General features: G+C 43.1%; 1 protein-coding gene across 1 annotated transcript in view; it reads left to right on the forward strand.

The window, feature by feature from the left end:
* Nucleotides 1-5,326: 5,326 nt before the first annotated feature.
* Nucleotides 5,327-22,906, forward strand: part of PDIA5 (protein disulfide isomerase family A member 5) — a 99,746-nt gene continuing 82,166 nt past the window's right edge. The window contains exons 1-3 of the mRNA XM_050339630.1: nt 5,327-5,435; nt 16,845-16,971; nt 19,929-20,016. Of these exons, the coding sequence (XP_050195587.1) occupies nt 5,364-5,435; nt 16,845-16,971; nt 19,929-20,016 (287 nt within the window). The 5' untranslated portion in view covers nt 5,327-5,363. The remainder of the gene's footprint in view (nt 5,436-16,844; nt 16,972-19,928; nt 20,017-22,906) is intronic.

The raw sequence follows: 22,906 nt of genomic DNA on the forward strand, positions 1-22,906 counted from the left end.
ATCATAAGGTTGGGTTTTTTTTTTTACTAGCTTAATCACAGCACAGGTTCTTTCATATGGCTGTGAGTAGTGGTCCTTGCAAAGACAAGGTCTTCCAGAAAGAAAATCCCTCTCATTAAACCTTGCCATATTACATGTTTTACCTAGTGACTGCATAGTCATACACCTGATTTTGTCTGCTGATCTCCGAGTTCAAACAAGCAGTATTTAATCACACAAATTCCACAAAAACTGAAAATGGAGAAAAAACCATATTAACTAGATATTTACTAATATATTATAAAATCATATAAATCCACACAAGGTATCTGTTTAATACAATACATGTATATCATGTATATGTGTGCAATAATATATGTGTAATAAAAGTAGATTTAAAGTTATCTATCTACATATGGAGAGGGAAAAGTACTGAATATGTATACATTGGATGTATTGGTTATATTCTTATAGGATAGATGTATGAAAAATATTTTGGTAGAACATCATCTGCAGCAAATATATGCTGATGGTTGAATGTTAACACATTTTTAGATAGAATATGGAGGCAGATGCTTAGCTACTGTGAATGGATACAGCTCCACTGAATACTGAGGCCAGTAGTGCAAACATTGTTTTACACTGAATAGTATTTTGATTGTATACAATGCCTTTGGCCAGCAGAATAGCAACCTATATTGTTCCAAAATAACCAGCCAGACCCCTGTTACTAGAGTATGTAGGTCATCTCAATCCAAGAGGTGTTGGCTAATCTGCACTAATGCACCTATTTTTGATTTACAGGTGGAGATGTCAGACCCCTGTAGATCACGACATGCAAATCCTCATGCAGGAAACCTGTGGTTGGACTCCTCATTGAATTCAGATTCAGATCTCAGACCTCTTCACAAGCTCGTTGTTCAGATTCTTCCTTGATGATACAGTAATATTTTATATTATATTTATAATATAATATTTATAAATATTTTATGAAGCTTCTGCAAATCACTGGAAAACTGTTGATCACAGTACTTGGGGAATTTGCAGCAGTGCTGCAGTCAGTGCACAACAGCTATACTACAATGGTTGTTTTAATCTTGGTTAAACTATTCTCTCTGCAGGTAACTGTGAGACATAAATTATCTACTACCTGCCAGCAAGGTGCCTGTACTGTAGAAGGTTTTTATGTTACTCAGGAACACGTTATATCCAGCTTTGGAGACTCAGTGAAAGAAACGACAGTGTTCTTAACAGTAGGGCCTCTTAAATGTAAGGGGGCATGCAGACTCAGACTTAAAAAAAGAAATAAAAACTGTAATGGAAAATATCTAGGAGGAAATATCTGGAAAATATCTGTACTCAACTTTTAACTGACTCCTGCAGTACTGACTGTTTTTTTTCCTCTCATATATAAAGAGCATCTGTCTACCTGTGGTCCAAAGTACTTTTATTCTAGAATGAAGGAAACAACCACCATAAAGTACAAAAGTAAAGTTCTCATGAAAGTACACAGCATATGTGTATTTTTCTTCGTGCAAGGGCTGTACAAACAGTCCACCATCCTTCTAGATCTCTGAAATGTAAACGGGTATGATGTAGGAAATGGAGGCCCTGAGTTACATGCTGCATACAAGATCGTTGCACAGCATTGCTATTAAAGCATTGACACTGAACTCTATCCCAGCTTGCCTCCATGCCATTCCCATTGACTGCAGTGAGCAAACTGGGAGAAAAACGTAAATATGTCATAGCTTGGGTAACAGACAACTGTCCCTTGAGACTCATGATGTGTATTTTAAAATAGCGTTAAAAAGAGTCCATGGAAAAGTATGAAAACTGGAACGTGTGACCTAAAAACCAATACTTTATGTAACAGCTGCACCTTCGTATCCATGATTATGGTGGCTAATGGTATTCCGTGGAACTTGTTAGTTGATGTGTATGGATATGCTGCATCTGCAGCCCGGCTGTCAGGTGCTGAGGAGGCTGCAGGAGTGGAAAGCTGCCTTCAGGCTCTCCCCTCTGACAGACATCAGCTGGAGAAAAGCAATGTACAGCTGTGCTTCTTCTCTGAGACCACTCCCACGTAAAGTCCTACAGGGGCTGGTCCTGTCTCTTTTCCTTTTCATCATGTGCTGAAGAGCTGTAGGAAAGGTCATGAGGAGCCCAGGGCTATGATACCATCAATCTGTTGATGGCAACCAGCTCGTATGTCTCTTTTTCAGCTGATGCAATCAGTGCCATGACACAGATGCCACAAAACTTAGGGGAGATAAGCCTGCAGATCAAAATCAGTTGGCTGAAGCTGAATTAAAGAAGGAAGAGATGTTGCTTGTAGGAAGGAAGGAGAACTTCGTGTAGTTAAGGCAGTGAACAAATCCTGCTTTCATCCTGGGCAAATGCTGTGTAGTTTGGGGTCCCAGTGCTGCCTCTGGATTCAGTATGACTTGCAGATCTGGCTTGTATCTTTTTCAATCTGCTCTGCTGTTATTTTTTGTGGTAAAGGTGACTCCTTTTACCTTTTGTGAGAAGCCGCCAGAGACCTGTTCAGGTTAAAAAGAGACCAAAGAGTCAAGCTTGTCAAATAAAGCAGAAGCATATAGGAAATGTGGAAGGTGTAATTCCTTACAGACATACTTACTGTCAGTCCAGTTTTGTATTTCATTCTTGGTAAAAGAAGTGTTTGAATATAGATAGACAAGTAAGGATTAGCAGACCCAGTGCAGACTTTGGAAATGAACATGATCTGAAACTGTCTGGTTTTATAGCCTTGAGCAAATCATATAATCTCTCTGCTACTGTTTTCTGATCTATAATCCAAGGGCAGTAGTGCTTTCTTGCTTCTCAGTGGTGAATTAATAAATGCTTTCACAGTGTTTTACTGTGCCATATAAAAATATTACAATTACAAGGAAGCGAGCAGCATATGATGTTAATGTCAAGCAGATACAGGGTAAACTTGGGACACTGGATAGCAGTGCACTGAGATACAAGTGTAATGAGTTCATTAGTAATGCACGACTGGATTGATTAAGTAGTTGCCACTGTGTAAAGCCTTGTCTAGAGCTGATACTTGATATATTATTTTGACCTGTGACAGATGCTCAATGATCTTGTCTCTTCAGTTTTGGCAATGCCTGTCATGTCAATACAAATTATCGAGCTGAACTGCAAGAAAGAAGCTGTAGTTGCCACATGGATACCTTTTCTATATTCTTCTATATATAAAAATTGCAGCTTCCCAAACTGGATTTTTTATATAACCTTTCAGAAGCTCGGTTTGAAATAGCTTGTCTTCTTTTTTTCTTTCTTCCTGAGAATGTTTGTTCTTGCCATCATGATAAAAATGTACTGCTGTGACAAAACAACCATGTCCCACGATTTTATCCTTTCCTATCACAATGGCAGCACATCCTGTATGGTTATGACACAGCACAGATATTTCACCACATTGAGGTTACTTTTACATTGCCTGATACTGATAACTGTCATGTGAAGTGTTAGAAGATATAACATTTTTCTACACAAAAGAGTCACAGGAGGACTCAAACAGTCTTTGAGGATCTGGATATCCAACTGAGATTAGAGGTCTGGATGAGTCAGGGTAGTTGCATGCAGAAGCCTTTCAGCTCTAGGCTGGGGATGTGAAGGTGAACAGCATCTAGAAGAGGTTACCTATTCCTGGAGGTTTTGTTAGCTTATTTGAACTGGGATTCAACTGGGGATCCAGAGCCTTTTGCTAGCAGGCTGATTATTACAATCTGGGAAGTTGGCACCAGCAGTGGTGGTAACTAAAGCAGTACACCCCTCCATCCATCCATCCACCCAGCCAGCCATCCCAGTGCAGTCAGTAGAGACTGCAGGTGAGAAGTGGCAGTGCAGGTAGCATATATGTTGAGGGTACAGGTATTTGACACAAAGGATGTTTTGGTTTGGGTCCTTTAACTGTAGAGTGAAAAGATTCCTACTTTTTCCTTGCTGAAGTCTCCCTTCAGCCTTGTGTCCCTCCTAATCCCAAACTCCTTCTGATGGCTCCTGGGCTGTACCTCATGTGTGCTTTCACTGTCATTTCAGTGTGAGCTGAGGATTGCTAACCCTGTTTTAAGGCAGGCTAACCGAGGCCTTCTGCAAATGGGAAGTGAGGCATAGCACTGTGAAATGATTTGCTAAAGGTTATCCAGCTGTGACCGAGAAAGTGCGCTCCGGTTCTGCCGCAAAAGATGCTACGAAAGTGTAAATGTTAATAGTAATAACTTTCTCTATGTGTGTTTCTGCTTTGCAAAATTATATCTCCACCAGGGGACTTGTTAATGTCAACGTCATTCAGTTTTCATGATCACCACTTGAAGTGATCAGTCAGCTGTGTGGATCTACAAATTGCTCCCTCGCAGCCAGTCTCTTAGTCTAAGGCTCGGGTGACAGTCAGCTGTAAGGATCAGACTCGAAAAGACGCCTTTGATTTTCCTTTGATGTTTCTGAGCCAATGAAGAATTTCACACAGCCACTGTGCGGTAGGTGAAGATCCCTTCTGTTTGTGGAAGCCAATTATAACATGGCTGACCCGCTTTGACCTTAAGATGAGTGGCAGGACATCTGAGATGTCCTTGCGAGGCACAGCTGGCTCGCTGGATGCGCCTGACTAAGGGCAGAGACCAATTTGTTTGTCTGGATGCAGCACCCATTCCAATACTGTGATTATAATGGAGGGTGCACAAATTGATCCTGGTCAGACAGAGCGTATTTATTTGTTTGCACTTTGGCATCATGAGGATGAACAGAGTTCACTTTTAGGATTTAATGATAATGAGCGGAAACAACTTACAAGAAAAATAGGTGCTAGTTTCTGAGCCACTCTAACAATTCACTTTCTCCCCATTCATTATTTGTTGTGGTGGATAAGGGTATTCACTTCTTACTCCAGATGTAAGACCAGCTAAAGCTTTTGAAATCCCTGACAAACAGGCATCGAGAAGGAGGCTGTTTGCCATAAAGCTATCTGGAGTAAGGTACACGCTGGGAGACAAGGGGAGATGCACAGAGAACTAACCCCAGAGGGGAGGCCAGTGGGACGTGGGAGAGAAGAGCCGCAACTTTTTAATCTCTGTTAAAACGAACTGGACGGACATTGCCTTGCGGTTGCCGGCAGTAGTTTGGCGGTCTGACGGAGGTGTTCACTGCCACGGACGGGCTCGCTGTGCGAGGCGCGCAGCGCTCGGGGCGGGGAGGGAGGGCCGGGCGTCCCTCGGGCCGGCCGGCCGGACTACAGCCCCCGTCATGCCGCGGCGCGGGCGGGCGGGGGCGGCGGAGCGCGCGTGCGCCGCCAGACGTGGCAGCAGCCGCAGCGGCGGCGGGTCCGGAGCGGAGCGGGCGGCGGCGGCGGCGGGATGGCACGGCCGGGGCAGGGCGCGGGGGCTGCGCGGCGCCTCCCGCCGCTGCTGCTGCTGCTCGGCCTGGCGGTGAGTGGCGCCGGGGGGCGGCGGGGGCGGCGCGGGGTGTCCCCCGTTCCCCGGGCCGGGGCAGGGGCGCGGCGCGGCCGCCGGAGTTGGGCGAAAAGTTGGGAGCGGGACGGCCCCCCTTCCCCGGGCCGGGCGCGGAGGCTGCGCCCGCCGCCCGCAGCCGCCGCCGCCGCGGGCGAGCTCGGCTGGGCTCGGCACAGCCCGGCATGGCCGGGCTCCGGCAGCGCTCCGCCAGGGTGTCTCCGCAGCCGTCAGCCCGCGTGCCGCGCTCCGGCTTCCCCGTCTCCCTTTCCCTCGGTGTCCCAGAAAGCCGCCCGGAGGGAGCGCACCCCGGCGTGCGGCGGTGTCTCCCCGAGCGGCTGCGGGCGGGGGCCCCCCAGCTGCCCCGGCCCCGGCGGCTCCGGCCGGCGGGCGCTTCGCTCCCAAGTTTCGCGTGGAAGGCTTGTGCGGCGGCAGAGGGTTTCCACAAGGGTTTCCCGAGGGTTTCCCCGGCGGCGGCCGTGCCGCAGCGGAGCCGGCTCGCTCGGCTTTGTGCACCTGTGCGCCCCGGGCACCCCCCGCCCCTGCGCCCCTCGCATGTGGCGCTCTCCATCTCGGCGCATTCCGGAGGACCGGGGTATGTTTCGTTGGCATTACACTAAGTAGAGCACTGCTTACCTCAGGGAGGCTCCTCGACTTCCAGAAATATTTTGAAGTCTGATTTTTTTTTTTTTAATCTACAGAATTTAGCATAAATAGCTCGAAAGATTGGCGAAGCCGTGCTTTAAAGCACTGCTTTATTCACATTATTGTCATGGACTACAGTTCATCCTTCTGCCTGGACGAACGGAGTTAATAATTAATGAAAAATTACGTTAATTTTTTTACGCACAAGTGATCTGAAATGTATTTGGAAATGCATGACCGAGGAGTGCTCATCTAATTCATACAAATCAAGTGTGGAATTGCTAATTGCCCTATGCTTATTCTGTACTAATATTAGAATTACCATTGTGGGACTGAAAGTATCAGCCCTGTCTGATATAGCCTTTTGCCTCTGTCAGGGACATAGCTGTCGGCTCCTTCAGGAGTAGGGAAAAGAAATGCTATACATCCTGAACAATTTTTGTTTTGTTTTAAGCTTCATCTAGAAGCACAGACCTCTGGTATATGCACTTTATTGATCTTAAGTAAAACTGAAGTCAGGCTGAACTCTCCCTAAAATGTTGGAGAGGTCTCAGTGTGGCTTTTTATCCCCATGACTCATCTTTAATATATACAGTACTTTTCTCAATGATACTTGTGGCAGTGCATTCCTCGGATTAAGTATATACTGTGGACCAAGCAGAGTTACAAGTAGACTGAATTTTCCCTTCATTCAACATAACTAAACACATTGAGTTATTTCTGGTATTTCCTACTATAGCCACTGTGAGTGTCAGACCTTATCTTACTGTATCATTAATTTTATGTTAATGTAAATATTTTTCTGTGATTTCTTTTTGTAGATTAAAAGTTTGTTGTCTTTTTTTCCCCAACTTTCTTCATACAAATCTGTTGTTCCTAACTATTCCAGTTGCTCTCTTTGGACCAGTCATGTTGCAGAGCTGGTATCTTTGAGATGAGCAGAGCGGGCCTGCTACTGTCAGTGAAATTATACGAAGCCATTTTAATTTATCCACGTTATTCTCTCTTACCTTTCTTAATTTGCTACAGCATTTTATTTGCTCTGTGATGCTGCATGCTGAGCAGATGTCTTCATTGAGCTGTTGATTCAGCTAATTCTTTCCCCTTTGCTGTGTACAAGTAGTTTAAATTATTTCTTCCAATTTGCATTATCTTGCACTTGAAGGTGCGATTTTTCATCTTGAAATATGTAACTCACTGTACTGCAGGATTGAAAAACTAGCCTACAGCTGTGACATTGCAAAACCTGCTTTTAAATTTTTCTTGAGTCAATGTTTAAAAAGTCACTGAGGCTGTTAAATCAGGACATTCTCAGTGTGTAAAGTTAAAGTGAAGGTAATGCCAGCTGCTTGGTAGGTCAGTGAGAAGGTTCTTTCCTTCCAGCCTGTTCTTTCTCGTGCACCCAAATGTATTTTGGGTTTTGTTTGTTTGGGTTTTTCTGTGGAAGTGCTGAATACTTGCAATGTACCTGAGACAGCAGCTAGAGTTGTGCAAGCACAGCACTCCTGAAAAATAGGGCTCATTTCTTGACCCAAAATTGGAAGTAGCTTCCAAGAATTGAAATCCTTATCTCTGTAAGACTTCCTGCATATGGAAAAGGAAACCTACAAGGCTGGATGAAGAAAACATTTCAGTATCTTCTAAAGGAAAATGTTAATTTGTTATCTTTAGCATCACTGTGGATATGTGACACACACATGAGGAAGATGCTGCAGTGATCTCTGCCTGCTGTAAAGTCTTATTTCTTGAATGAGCTGGAGAGTCACAAGGAAGTTGAAGATTAACTTTACGGATACTTCCTTGTTTGGTATATCAAGTGGTTGACTGTATTTCATTCTGAAAAGACTGAATTTACTGTTCAAGGCATTGTGAAGGAGTTTTATGCCACAGCGGATTTGCATTTCCTCAGGTACTGTCCTTGCCCCAGCAGAAAGCAGCCACTACTTCCATCAGGATCATGCATCTAGGGTACGTTTGCTTTGCAAACACCGGTGAATATCAGGTCATGCCAGCGTGGCAAAGATCAGTTTGTCTTCCGAGTGCTGGCTTAATGACAGAGAAACTGAGTCAAGAGTCTGACTGCCTGCCTGCCTGCCTGCCTGCCTGCCTTTGGGGACCAGGCTTCTTGACCTGGTGCCATTCAAACTCAGTGCCTCCAAAGAAGGGCTTGGATGGAATGTTTGAGACTTCCAGCTCCTCAAGCACTTCTGTCTCCTTGCCAGTAAGGTACAGGAATGCACCGGTGAGCACTGACGCTGACTTGTGAATCCAGGCCTGCAGGGAAGGCTGGGTCACGATTCACTCTGTGTTGCAGTTGGCTCTGCAGCGTGGCAGCAGTGGCTTTGCCTCCGATGAGTTTGCAGGCAGGGTGTGTGCACTGCTTCTCCACTGTAGTGCTCAGGTGTTGTTTCCTGTGGTGGCATTTGGGCTTGAATTCAGGCGTGTCTCTTCCCATCCAGTTACTGTTTGAACCACAGGAGCCTCTTTGAAAAGTGTTTTGTGGCAGTCAGAGGGAGGGTATTGCAGAGACAAATCCCTTACTTGCTGTCCTCCTGCCCCATTCCTACTTTATCTGTTCCCTCTTCAAAATACTGATTTGTAAAATGATGACGTGGGATATGCTCTGTCTCCTCAGATGCCCTTCGCAAATCAAACATTGGCTTTGTTGCTCAACTCCATACCTTATGGAGTGATGTTTTCAATCCACTGACTTTGGTGCCAAAGTGCCTGTTTACTTCAGAGGCCCTGGGATATTGCCACAGTGGTGGTGTGGTCATCAAAAATGGTGTTTCTGCCCAGCAGTGAGTTCATGGTGTCATGAGCAGTTGGTGATGGAAGAGCTGCTTGTTCTGTTGTTGACCATTTCTTATGCTTTTTGGTGATGCAGTTCCTCTGTTTCAGTAAAACAGAGGTAGTGAGGCTTTTCTTCAGAGTTGTGGTTGGAGGTCTGAATGGAGAAGCTCCGTGATTCTGGTTGCAAATTGCATTACACAAACTAGCGTTGCCTCAAATTTCTTCATGCAGACAGGGTCACTTTGGAAGTAAGTTATTGTTTACCTTGATCCTGTTGCTTTTTCAAGCTTGTGAGTGGCTAAAAAGTGTGATGGCAGAGCAAGTTTTAGTTTTGGCGCTGTGCTAGTTGGTAGCATTTGTGGAGGATGCTGTGAATTGTACAATGCAGAACACAGATAACAAAGGTAGTCTCATTTGTGACTGACTTGATGATGTCCTGTCTGTTGTCTGTGGGTTTAGAGTCATGCAGCCTGTTTGCTGGGTGACTGCAAATAGACTCTTTCTCTCCCCCTCCTCACTTTTCCAGGATATGGCACTCCATGACTGGGTGGTTGTGAGCTGCTCTAGGATCAGCTGCATGCCAGTTTGTTCTGATGCTGCCTTCCTTTTGCAGATCACTTCCTTTCTGTGTGAATCTCGCTCCAACTATTAAAATTAAGCTTCGTCTCCTAGCACCTGGCAGAAAAATGTGAGGATTAATTAGGTAACATGTGTGCAATGCTTTGAAGATAACAAGTGCCATATAAAGTGCTAGGGATTTTCAGGTGTCATTTTTTTGCCCTCTCTTCCTTATAAGTCCCATTAATAGTGTTTTTGTCTTCTTTTTATGGTACCTCCTACGTGCTTCTTGAGTAGGTGGCACTTCTTTAAACTTCTTGAAAACCTAATTTTTAGTGGGGGATTATGTAGCATATGCTTTGCTCATGCCCTTCACTTCTGCAGTCAAATGTGCTCATTCAGAAGTGATATCTGAAACATTATTTCATCAACAGCTTGTTTAATATATATTATTGCGCTGACGCCTGGCTTGAAGAGACAGAGAGCTTCACATTCATAATAAGGAGAAAGTTCTTTGTCAGCATTAGTAATTGACCCTATTACAGTCAGTTGTTAATTAGTAAATAGTTGAACAGGTTTTCCTTCACAAAACATTTGAAACCCAGTGATAAACCACACAATTAATTTGCTACACAGAGCCCTTAAGAACATCCTTTAGTATAGACTATTATGCCTGTAGCTTAAAAGCCAGTGTTTAAGAACAATATGAACGGTAGAGTCTAGTCAAATCTTGACGTCTCCATGGTATTTTTCACTATCTTCTATATTTGGAAAGTGAACACAGCAAGCACCACGTTAAGTGGAGTGCCTTATTTGTAGCATTCTTCAGCCTAAGTTAAAGAGTACCGAGACACTCTGTGTCAGGATTTTAATTTTCCTTTCTTTAAAAACAAAAGAAAATATGGCACTTGCCTCCTGCAGATATGACCCCCCACAACGAAATGTCAGTAGTGCTTCAGGTTTTTTGTTCCTGGAATGGCTTAAGGTGAGAGTTAACGGATCTGGGTTATGTACAGAACAAGACTGTTCTTCCACAGAGCTTGTGGGAAATGAACAAAATTCAAGAAGTGTCCAGGGGACATGTCTGCAAATGTAAATCTGTTGGGCAAAACCATGTTTTTCAAATGCTGTCAGTCTTCCAGTGCAGGAGTTGTTGATCTTCCAGTGTATCTGCTAGAGCATTCCTCACCTGGCCGTCCCATGCTGCTGTAGGCGTGGAAGTTGCTGCTCCCCACTGAGACCGTATATGGCTTTTTGGATTTGTCACACTTTGTAGCGCTCTGCAACCTTTGTGCTGGGGGTCCTCAGCGGGTTGCAGTTCGGGAACCCCTGCAGAGGTGGCTGGGACATGATGGTTTTGTGGTTCCAGTGGGATTGCAGAGGCTACTGCAGGGGCCACCTCAGTTGTGACCCCTGAAGTCTGAGACCCAAATGCTACCCTTTCTCTTCCCCTCTCATTCAAATAATAATTTCTTACCAGGCTTCCTTGAGGTACCTTTGGGTAACAGAGATAACCCTCATCTGATTTGATTAAAATGTTTCTACAGCTATTTTAGATATTAATCATGAATGAAAAAAGGGGACTGTCCTGCTTATCACTATCCATCTCGGAAAGCATTTGTTACAAATGGCTCAGTGATCAAAGCAGTACAACCCTGAATGTAAATAGCAGCAGAGGGAGGGCTCCTGAGTGAAAAGCAAGCAATTATGGCACAAGGTCAAGAGTGGTTTGCACGATGAACAAGGAAGATAAAACATCTGCAGTCAAACTGTGATTGTTGTAAACAAGGGGGCTTCGGATTTGAACATCTTGTATTTTTAAGTGAGAACGAATTGGGGGGAAGGAAGCAATGGATCAGTTTCTCTTTGCGATTGCCTGGAGATGACTTAGACCTGGTATTTTCAGTATGTGAATGCTGTCTGCCCCATGGGACCTGGCTGTGCCACCGGCTGATCTGCAGGTTTACAAACCTCCATCACCACAAACAGAGATGTTCTTTCGAATCTGCCTTCTGAAGTTAAGTCTGCATTCCACCACTGGGCTCATTTTGGGAACTGAGTAGGAAAGGGAAGGTGAGATTCTGTCTTCTTGGTGGGATTTCTTGCCTGTTCCCCCCCCCTCCCATTTTAATGTGGCAGGTGAGACCCTTGTTTAGAATGTGAACTACTCCCCTCCTAAAGAAGTTAAGAATGAAATTAAATTCAGTCATCTCCATTACTGGTTGGAATTTTGAGGCAAGTTTCATTTTCGACTATAGTGCTATCAAATGCCTTGTCAGACACAATCTGTTTCATATGCACAGCGTTGCTCATTGATCATATTTACAGTGGGTTGAATGCTGTTGTCCTAAAATGAGAATGACACCAGTGGGTGGCAAAGCTAAGACAGAAATCAAAGTCAACGTCTTGCTTAAAAGTGGGCTTTGAAAATTGTGGTCGAGCGTGAGACTGTGTCCCTGCCAAGCAGCAGTTGTGCTGGAACCAGCCTTGTGTGCGAGTCAGCCCCAGCTATTCTTGATGAATAGTGTGCAAATTGTCTGCCTAATTATACACGTGTTAGTGTGCGCATAAAAATTGCATGTTGACATATGGATTCGGGCACCTAAGCACTGTGTCAGCAGCATAACCATTTATATTTTTCATGCATAATTTGTGTCCAGGGAAATTTATATTTCATGCTCTTGAGCTGGAAATAGGAGAAATAGGAAACAGTTTTTCTGTCCAGTGTATAATGCTACGCTTCTGATAGTTCTTCCTTATTCAATTTTGATTTCTATTTTCTTGTTGTTAAAAAATGTGTGTTTTCATTGCCCTTGATGTAAAATAAATAAATAAGCAATTCTCCACACGTGCTGCTTATCCTTAGCAAAAGACCATGCTGTCATGAAGCTTTTGTGGGGAGCAACTCATAAATTGAACTGGGTTCTGTGGGAACAGCAGTTAAGCATTTATCACATTTAATTTTAATAATAAATGTAAAATATGAAAATACATTCTTGTGACTGTTTGAAAGATATTCCCTTTTTTCATTCTAAAATGAGATTCAGAGAAGAGTAAAATTTGAGAAATAAACTCTGCTTTCTCAGATCCTTGATGATTTTGAGAAAACGTGGCCTGAGGGATGACCACATTTTTCAGTAGTGTCAGTCCTGGAAGTATAATTAGCAAATAGTTATTTGCCTATAACTCTTTGCCTCTGGGTTTCTGAAAGCTCAGATGTTTCTTGGGTACCACTTCTAAAGGACTGGGGTTGTGGGGTGTTTACTGCTCTTTAGTACTTGCATATGTTCAGCAGCTCTGCAAGGAATTGGTAAAGAGTAGTGAAAAAAAGGAAAATTAAACCTTTTTGACTGATCAGACTTTCTCCCACCTAGCTTGCAAGGTCATATATTTGAATACATACACTGAAGAGCAGAGGCAGAGCTAGAACATGGGGGTTTTTGTACCTTCTACTTGAATAGCAGTAGCTCAGAAGTTTTGAATTGACTGTCTTGAGGGTTTGGATTCACTTATGTTTTACTTGAGAATCTTTCATGCATCTTAGACACTACAGTCACATGACTGATGTGCGACCAACACCATAAAAAATTCTGTGAAAATAAATTCACATTGCGATCTTGAGCTGGGGGAAGTCTGCAGACTGGAATTGCTATGAGATTTGCATTTCATAGTCTGCCACGTGTAGTTTGCCTTTTTTCTGAATGTCTTTACCAAAATTTCCTGCATCCAAGGACACCAGGTGACGGTCGTGTTGGTTCCAGCTCACCGGGCCAGCTGTGGATGAGGACCTGTTCTGCTAGGCACTGTGCAAACACAGCATGAAATAAAACAGACCTGCCTTCAGTTTTATTGCAATTTCTCATTGGCATAACTGGCAAGGGTGGCACAGATGTTGCACATGATTGTGTTAATATGCCTTATAGTTTAGCAGGTACTGAGGTAAGCAGCTTCTTGAAAAGAGTATTTGGAGTGTTTCTTAACTTTTCAGCAGTGGTTGTGAATAGATTTTAAAGCTTTAGGATGCTCAAGTGACAAGAGAGTTTAGCTTGTTTCTTATTTATAGACTTCCATATGTGTGAATGTAGCACTTCCTGACGCATATGAAAAGAGGCTTCCTGCCCAGGAGGTACTGCCACCTTTCTTGACCTTTTCTTTTTTTAATATGTACTCATCTCCTCTTGTGCCCTGGATTTAAACAAGAAGCAATGTGCTTGATTGGGCAGTGCCTGGCTGGTGAGCTCTCCTGCAAAATGTCTGGAGTAAATCTACCTGACTCGTATCTTAAAATTATATTCATATAGCACAGTCGTGCCAATTAGCTTCACCTTTACTGCTGCTTTACCTGTGGGCTGTGCAGGAATATGATCCTGGTTTTCTGTGGAGAAGAAGAGTATAGCTGCTTCTATAGGATTCTTTTTTCCCATGCTCTCAGTTTCACGTTGTGGACACAACTAGTGGCTGTAGCCCTTGTGAGGCTGTAGCTGCTGGTACAGTCATCACAGCTTTGACTGTGACTGGCATCTGATGGAAATGACTGCTTGGCATCACTTACCTTCAACGGAGCGGGTTCTTCCGGAGGTTTAACGATAAACCGGCCTCTTGTTTATTCCTGGATAGGGTCTAGATTAATTTCAGCAGGAGGAAGCTGGAGAGTTCGGAAGTACTTAATTCTTATCAGTTTGCAAACACCATGTAGTACAAATGCGAGCTGGGAGGTGATGAACTTTCCCGCTCAGCCGATAACCTCCCAGTCCTGCTGCGGCTGCCTTAGATGTGCAGGCAGGGCGTTTTTGTCCAGCTCTACCTTTGGCTTGGACCTTTCGGGTTTTATAACAAGGAAAGGCTGCCACATTAATCTTAATTAAAGAGAGGTAATGTTTTATTTGGCAGGGCTGGCTGGTGTGGTCACATGCACAACACAATGCCTTTCCTGGTGGGTTTTGGTCTAAACCATAGGAACAGAGAGAGCTGCTGTGGTGAAACTGTGGGAAAACGGGTAACATGTATTGATTTGATACCTGGAGAGGAACTGGGCAAAGTAGCAGTGGATATATGCAATGTGACACGTGTCTCCCTCCAAGCGCCTACTGTTCCACCAGCACAGCGAGTTTTCTGTTAGTGGCAACACTGACAAGGCAGTAGTTACAGCTGTCATTGTTTCCAGAATCCAATTTTTCAAGAAGTTTATAGCTCTGCCATTATAAGGAAAGGGGGGAGAAAAGAAAAAGAAGAAGAAAAGTCACTGAATGTGGCGAAACAGCCTTTCCATCTGGAAGATGCCTCTACTTAGAACCCTAGAATGGTTTGGATTGGAAGGGGCCTTAAAGATCATCTAGTTACAACACCCCTCTTCTGACCTACCAGTAAAAACTGGACAGATGCTTTAAATAAAGTTTATAATACCATTTGGTATCATGTTGAAAGTGGCTTTTGTGGCTTTTTGTACTCCAATTATTTCTTTTTAACAGAGTTCATAGACTAGAGTTTCCTTAATTGAGTCCAATTCCTTAAACTGTAAGCAACCTGTAGTTTCACTTTTCTGCTGTGTTCAGCTATAGTTCAGTTAAGGCATAAATAAAAATCTAAGACACTTAAATAGTTACAAAAAACTGAGATGAAGGGAAAAGTTTTTAAATAAAGAATAAATTTATTATTATATAAATTATTTTAGATTAGATAGATTTGCCCATAAGTCAAAATTAGATTAATTCCTCCTGTGCCTGAAGTAGGAAGGCTGAGCTCTGGATATCTGGATTTAGAAGAATGTGAGTCTTTTGGTCAAAGTAAAGCATTGAGAACGTTTATGCTGAAGGTAGGGGCTGACTTGCAGTTGTGTACTTTTCTTTTTCACAGTTAGACCATTTGGTCAGCAAAGCTCAGTGATGGGAATCCTGCCTGTGGAGTGGGGTAACTTGTTCACTCTTAGATTTTATGTTACAGGTGTATTTTCTAGTAACTTTAAATGACCAAATATGTCCTGGTTGTTTTAAGGATGACCTCCATTTAAGCTCAGCACCTTTCCATTGCCCTGTGTGTCCCAGGACTCACCCCACCCTGCTCTCTTTTCCACATGTAAAAACTTCTAGCAGTTATGAATTCTGTTCTGTAGGTGCAGGCTTTGTTTCTGTGCCTCAGTGATTGTGGTGTTTGCAAATAGCTGTATTTGTAATGAAGTGTGTGCCTGGGGCTGCAGGGTCCTGACTTTGATTGGCTTAGTCCCTCCTTTGAATGCTGCATATTGTAATATATGGGATGCAAGGAAAACAGCCTCTTACTTCTTCACATCCACCCTGGACACATTTTCCAGCCCATCTGGAGTGAGGCACGATCAAAATCAGTTCTGTAATTAAGAAAATGTTGAACCTCCTGTGTGTGTTAGGCAAATGAGCTAAAGCTTTTAGCCAAGCAATTAAGTGTTAAGGTTTTACTGTAAGGTGAATGGAAACTAGATAATTTCTCCAGCTAAGCTTCCCATAATCATTCCCATTAGCATGACTTCAGTACAGTGTGGAAGGGAGGCAGCATAGCCTGATGGATAAGATTATTATTATTAGTAGTAGTAGTAGTTAGTAGTAACTATTACTGCAGTACAAATGAGCAGTAGAAGCCCCAGCTGAGGTTATGGTCATAATTTGATAGGAGTTTTACTTTATGACAGACAAACTTTGCTCTGGAAGGGTCATGATTTAGATAGACCAGAAGATGCGGTAAAAACCAGTTTCTTTGCGTAGATACAGAACTGAGATGCAGAGAGATTAAATGCTGTGTCTTCCATGTGGCCAGCGGAAGCCAAACTTGATCTTGTGGCAAAGACACTGCTCTGTGTGTGTGTGATACAGGATGGACACTGGGAAACATAAACCGTATTTCACTTTGGGAAGGTGTGTGGGAGAGGGTTGTGCTTAGTGCTGTAATGTGGATGCTGGATTACTTGCATATTCTGTTCTCATTTCCTTCATCTGCTCTGTGTCAGTGCGGGTTATTTTAGCTTCATGGCTCCCACTGTCTTTAGTAGGATATCAAAGTACTCAATTGAGTTTGCAGTGTATTTTGAGACCTAGGGACAAGAGTGCTCTCAAGGGCAATTTGCTGCTTCTCTTGTTAGAGTATATTAAATTTATATAAGAATTCTTATCTGATTATCTGACTAGGGAACAAACTTCTAAAGGGGATGGCATCTTAACTAAAACTGTATTTCTTGATGTTGTGTTTATCTCTCCACTTAAGGCTTTTTGGCTGTTGCTGATCAAATCAATATGATAGTTTATTTAAGGCAACGGGTCTCAAGATTATAGAAAAACGTTGAGGCAATTTGCAAAAGCAGTTTGTCTTTGTATTTTGTTTCTCCACATGGGAGCTGTTACTGATGTTTCTGGCTTTGTGTTTCTGTAGGTATTCTTGCCAGCATTCGTGTACTCCTTGAAGGTGTCTCCACTCATTGAAAAAATAAGTGATCACAAGGATTTTAAGAAGCTTCTCAGGACACGGAATAACATACTAGTGCTGTATTCCAAATCTGGTGAGTCCTTTTATTTTTTAATTTTTTTTTGATGTCACAGCTTGTTGTGACACCAGCAAGGTGTGCACCAAGGGGCTTCTGTGTGACTCCAAGGGCTTCTTCAGGACTGGTGTCCTTTGTTTTAATCCAGAGGCTCCTGGTGTTTCAAGATTGGAGTCATCTTGATTCGGCCCTATAATTGCTCTGTCACGTTGGTAAAAACGTCCTTTATTCTGGCTTTGTCTCCAGAAACAGCTCTGTGTAATAAGAGCTTTCTGGTGTGTTTATCGCAGTAGTTTGCAAGTTTTGATTTCCTGGTGACACTGAAAGGCTTAATGAATAGTTACAGTACTGAAATCAATCCATCTTTGCTTCTGACAGCTTTGAGTGTCCCATGGTTGTCTTTCAGCTTTAATTAACAAAATATAAAAATAAAAAATGAACTGTTGTGTAAGAGGGAGAAATGACTCATCTCATGTTATGCCACCTGTCCCCTTGAATCTTTTTGTTGTCTTGTCTTTCCTTCAGGCTCTGCATTCTGGCTGTTTTCTTACTTGTTTGCTCTTCCTTTTGCTCTGCTCTGGCTGTACTGTTCCCTTGTTTGTTTTGGTGTGTTGTGTGACACCATGTAGAATGAATAAACTATCTTTAAACTTCATACACAACTGCAGAATGCTATTGTGAATGTGGAAGTCATTGGAGAGCAAGAAGTAGAATGTGTCACTGAGATTATTTTCTCTAGTGCTGTATTGTTTTTGTTGTTGCTTCCTTTTCCTTCCTGTAGGCAAGCTGTACAAGATAATGCTTTGCTTGGGTATTGTGTCCTCCTTTTCTGACCTGTTGCAAAGGTCTTATCTAAATTAAATACAATGATGGTAGAGTTGCTCTGGGTTTATAATGTATCACATGGGAGCAGTATGTCATGACTAATATCCTCTTGTCCCCATCGCCCCAATATCAGAGAATTTTGCAGACAGAGAGGTGCAGGGGCTGGAATAATTAACTTTGTGTCCTAAAGATTATTCTGAAATAGTTAAAATTATATATGTGACTTATTATTTTGTTAAAAGACTTGTGTTTTGCTGTAGTGGGGAACTTTGAGCGCTTGAACTTGGCCAAATGGTTTTGTAGTAACAGGTTCAAAGTAAAAACCATAAAAGAGTTTCTAATACCTTTTGATTTTGAAAGGAACACTTTAGATAAAAAGACACCTGTATTATTCAGCTTCTTAAAGGGAAAATTTTCTTTTTACGCTTAATATTTTAAGTGGTGGTTGCTTTCATTTTTAGCTGCACAACCAGAACACTTCAGCTGTGACACTCATCTAATAAATGTTGCCCTATGGGCATTGTTCAAAAGCCATGTTATGGAGATTTCTTTTTTTTCTGTTTTTGTTATTTAATTGGTTGGTTTTAGCAGTCTAAAGCATTGCATGCAGAGCTGACTGTGGGATTAATGTTTCTTTCTAGAACAGTGATCCTTGTACAATTAAAATTCTGTCACTCAGAAAGAGAGGAGGGGAAAAAAAGAGAGAGGAATTTGGAGGTGCAGTGCAGTTATGCATCCCAGATATACATTCCCCAGCTGTGATGAGATGTTGTCCAGCATCTGATCATGCTGCTGGAAAGAAGGCTTTGCTTCCCAGTGGAGCAGAACTAGGTGACACTTTCTGTCTCATTCAGAGAACTCACTGGTTTCAGGAGGTGTCCTCATTTGTAGATATTTAGTTCGACTTACCAGCCAGGTGTCCTGTCAGGGCTGCTCAGCTACTGAATTTTCTGGGACAGGTGGGTCCCTGAATGCTTTTATTTTTAAAAGTGTGCTGGTCAGACTGTTCCACATGCGGAGAATTCCCCCACGTGTCCATGTCCCTGTTGGGGGGAGGTAGCAGTGGAGTGTTGTCGGTAGTGGGGGTAGGAGGGTTTCTTGAGAGCTGATGTGTGTGAGTTGGTGTCTCTCATGGCACCAGGGCCAAGCAAAGGTTGTCAAATACAAAGAAACTGTTCCTGGCTCAGGGGTTTGTTGAGGCAAAAATTGTAGGTTTAGAGGTTATTTGAGGGGGTATCCCTCAAATATCCCAATGGCTCTACTTGTCTACTCCGATATCTACAGGCCATCACTTTCTCAAATACTGGAGGCAAGATATTGCAGAATCTTTCAGTCTGACCCAGTATAGCCATTCTTACATTTAGTGTCTTGAAGCAGTTGTGGAGATCTGGAAGAGGCTCTGGGTTTCTATTTTCTGTTCATCAAGGAAGGAAACAGTTCCTGGTAGATTTTTGGGGGACTGATACTTCTTAGTGCCACTGTATTTTTCTCTCTTCTGTTTATTTTTAATACCATTTATAAGACTCTTTTGGAAGGGAAGTGTTTTGCAAAATCGACACGTGTGCCATGACATTAGGAAAGTCTCTGTTGGGTATCTATAATACAGCCAGTTCTTGGAAGGACCTTTTCAGGGTGCTTCTCAGGACTGTTGGCTGGGGGGTCTCCAAGGGTTATTTGAGAATAAAGTGTGTTATTTTCTGTCTTTGACAGGGGTGGAATTAGGGAAAATTAGGCTGAATGCCTTGCCCTTACAGCTGATGAAAGTCCTAAATGAAATTGCTCTAATTAGCAGGCAGTGGCACAAACTGGTTTATGCCCAGCCGCAGGGAGAAGGCAGTGTTGGGATGGAAACAGGTTTGCAGTAGAGGACACAGTATAGCTCCATAAATGTAGCTCAGGGAGCATGCCTGGAGGTACGAATTTCTGTGTTGTTTAAGGGGAGAGAGGAAAGGAGCCACCCAGCTTCAGCAACAGCCAGCTTTCCTTCTAGTTTACAGAAGAATTTACTGATCCCTGTCATACTGGTTTCTTCAAATTAGACGAAATGTTCTTCCACTGCTTCAGAACAAAGAAGCACACCATTGTGTTGTGCTATGTGGAGTAGTAATGCTGTTGTTAATTTATTTTTATTATTTTATTTTGTCTTCCAGCTGCTGCTGCGGAAAGCTCACTCAGGTTATTGTCCAGCGTGGCCCAGGAGGTGAAAGGACGAGGTACTATAGGCTGGATAGACTGTGGGTATGTGTCACATCATTTTCTTCTTTTTCTCCCCTCTATCCTTTTGGCTTTTATTGCTGACTTCGTTTTTTTGATGCCTCTGAAACTTTTTACCTTTAACCAAACCCACATCATTCTGTGCAGTTTCTTCTGTAGTGAGCTTATATCTTACTACCTTCTCTTCCTTTGGACCGGTGGTGGGGAATAATTCTTTTCGTTATTGTTGTTGTCACTTCTCTGACAGGATGTTTTCCACTCTGAAGCTGGAGACCCCAGCTAGCATCGCCTTTCGTAGGGGACACTGTGGAAGCTCTGACTGCCCTGCTTTTCCACAAGCCAAGGGTGGAGGAATCCCACATGTTGTGCCTCAGCTGGAGGGCAGTGCAGTTATGCTCTGACAGCAAATATTGCATGAGCAATAAGGCCGTTCACTTGTTTTGAGGCGTCCACTCCTTTGTGTTTCTCAACAAGATGTGCTTTTTTTAAGGACTTTCCTCTGTGGTTGCATAAGTTCCTGGCAGTTTTTAATGTGAAGTTAGGAAAACTTGTTTTTGTAAGTGGTTGTGTTTAGGAATGAACAGGTGTGTGCTTTCTGGTTTGCAGATGTAAAAGCCTCCACTGTGGTTCAGCTCAATAACACGTTGCTTTTGGTTTTAGCTTGTGTATCGTAGTGCCTCTGCCTTTGCCTGCAGGTAGCAAGTTCCCCTGGCTGTGCTGCAGAGGAACAGCTTGCTGCCTACCTGTGTGTTTGGGTGGATTTGCCATGATATGAACAGATTGTACGCTGGGCACAAATGTAAAGTCAGCTCTGCACATCATGTGGCTCCCTTAAAATTGTACTTTTGAAACTAACCCTCATCCATCAAGCAGTGACCCAGAATAAGTCATTGGTAAATCAAAGTTAACGTGGTTTTGTGCTTGGCTAACCTGCCTTGCTCTCCCCCTGCCACCAGGCAGGTGTCTCTCCCATGGAGTCCTCTGCTTCTGCCTTCTGTTTGTGTTCTGCTGGGCTCGTCCAAGTGCACACACACTGTCATCGCTGCCCAGCTGATGGGCAGAGTGTTCCAAGTCATCCTCTGGCAGAAAACAGGGCTGTTCTTGGAGGTCAGTGAAGCCTGTACCACTTCCCACCTGCTGAAAAGCCAGCAGGTAAATTGTATTGACCCTGATGAGGTGAAGGTTGTGTGGAGATCTGCCATACCTCTGAAATCCGTGAAAGCCAATCTCCTTTTCTGACAAAAGCACCGATTAATAATTTTTGGTTGTCAATAATGAGGGCTAACAAATAGGATACTGAGACAGCCTCTTGACTTCGATTTCTAATCAACCCCATTTCTCACTGTGGAGTGCTCACCACATTTTTGTGTCTTTGGTTTTAGGCAGATTTACTGTTCATCGTGTGTGTGTACATGACGTGTGTGTACAGGTGCTGGAATGATGAGACTGTTCATCTGGCCCTTCAAAATGCTGCTCTAATATATCTAAGCAGTAACCATGTCCAGAATTTATTTTAGTTCTTGGTTGGAGAAGGAAAGGTTTTGTGTTTAGAACTTCAGGTTGAAATCCATGGAAGTTTTGTCACTTAGTTCAACGGGTCAGTTCAGCTCCACTCCTGAATTTGTAAGTGGTGGTATGGGGAGAGAAATGTATTGCTTGGTTTTGCTATAAAATGAACTTGAATTCATCAAAGCCTAATATGCTCTAAATTTCCAAATGTTGACACCTAGACCAAACTTTTGTTATGGAAGTTACTTTCAAGAAATATATTTTCAAGTCTCCCCAGGTAGTGCTTTAATACATTTCGTAGGAAGCTTGGTATTTGCAGTGCCTTTCCTCTGACCACGGTGGGGAAATATTTAAGTTAAGCTTCCTGTATCTAATGAAAGGTGATTTAATCCCACTCCTGCCAGAGTGGCTCAAGCTGTTCTCCCTCTGCAAGTGTGCTGGGAAGCTTATTTGCAAGCCTTCATGCCAAAACAAGCAACCCGCTGAGGGTCATGCTGTAAGAGGTTGGGAGACCAGAGAATAGATTAGTAGGTTCCCAAAATTGGCTTTGATGCTGGTACAATCAGATTGCCACTTGCTGAGTGGCAGGCAATGACCAGTATGCTGTAACATGGCAGTAGGTGTAGTTCTCTGTTGGAGGGTGAAGCAGTGCTTTTTTTCGGATCACTTATTTGGGAAGAACCTGGAAGAAAATAGATGGGCATTTTTCAGAGATGTCCTTCTATGCCTTTCATCGTTCCTGCAAAGGAATGTCATAACAGAGTTTGTGAACTTGCCTCATGGTGCAAGGTGAGCTGAAAGACTGGCTTGTTGTGGTAAAGGAGGTCTTGGTGGATGCAAAAAAACCCCTCAAACAAATAGTTTGAGCCTGAACCAAATTTTATGGTTGATTTGCTTGCTGAGGTTTTGAAGCATTCTGAAATGAATCTCAAAGTGTTGAGGTAACTTTAAAACAATTTTTTTTTCTTGAAAGGTTTTTTTCCTTTGTTTATTTTATTTTTTTTAATTATTGTATACAGGTGGCTGAAAACTGCTGCCCACCTCGTTGCAGTGGTAACACCAGAGAGGCTGCAGTAGTGCTGTCTGTCACAGGTCACGAAGGGCCAGTTGTATGGCCCGAACAGCTGAGTCCTGCCAGGGTGACTCAAGCTATTCTCCCACTGCAAGTGTGCTGGGAAGCTTATTTGCAAGCCTTCATACCGAAACAAACAGCACACAGATGCAGGGATATTTACAGCACAGGCTCAATTTGTTTTACAAATACTGACAAGAAATCTCTTGTTTGGCAGCAATATTTAGCAGGAAATTTTGGCTTTGCTCTCCGCATCCCGCTGTACTGGGCTTCTTTGCCTTCAGCTCCAAGCACTGGCAAGGCTGGCATACATGCAGAGTTGTGGTTTGTGTC

This window comes from Myiozetetes cayanensis, unplaced genomic scaffold (assembly GCF_022539395.1).
Source record: "Myiozetetes cayanensis isolate MyiCay16 unplaced genomic scaffold, myiCay2020 scf9, whole genome shotgun sequence".
Classification (NCBI taxonomy): Eukaryota; Metazoa; Chordata; class Aves; order Passeriformes; family Tyrannidae; genus Myiozetetes; species Myiozetetes cayanensis.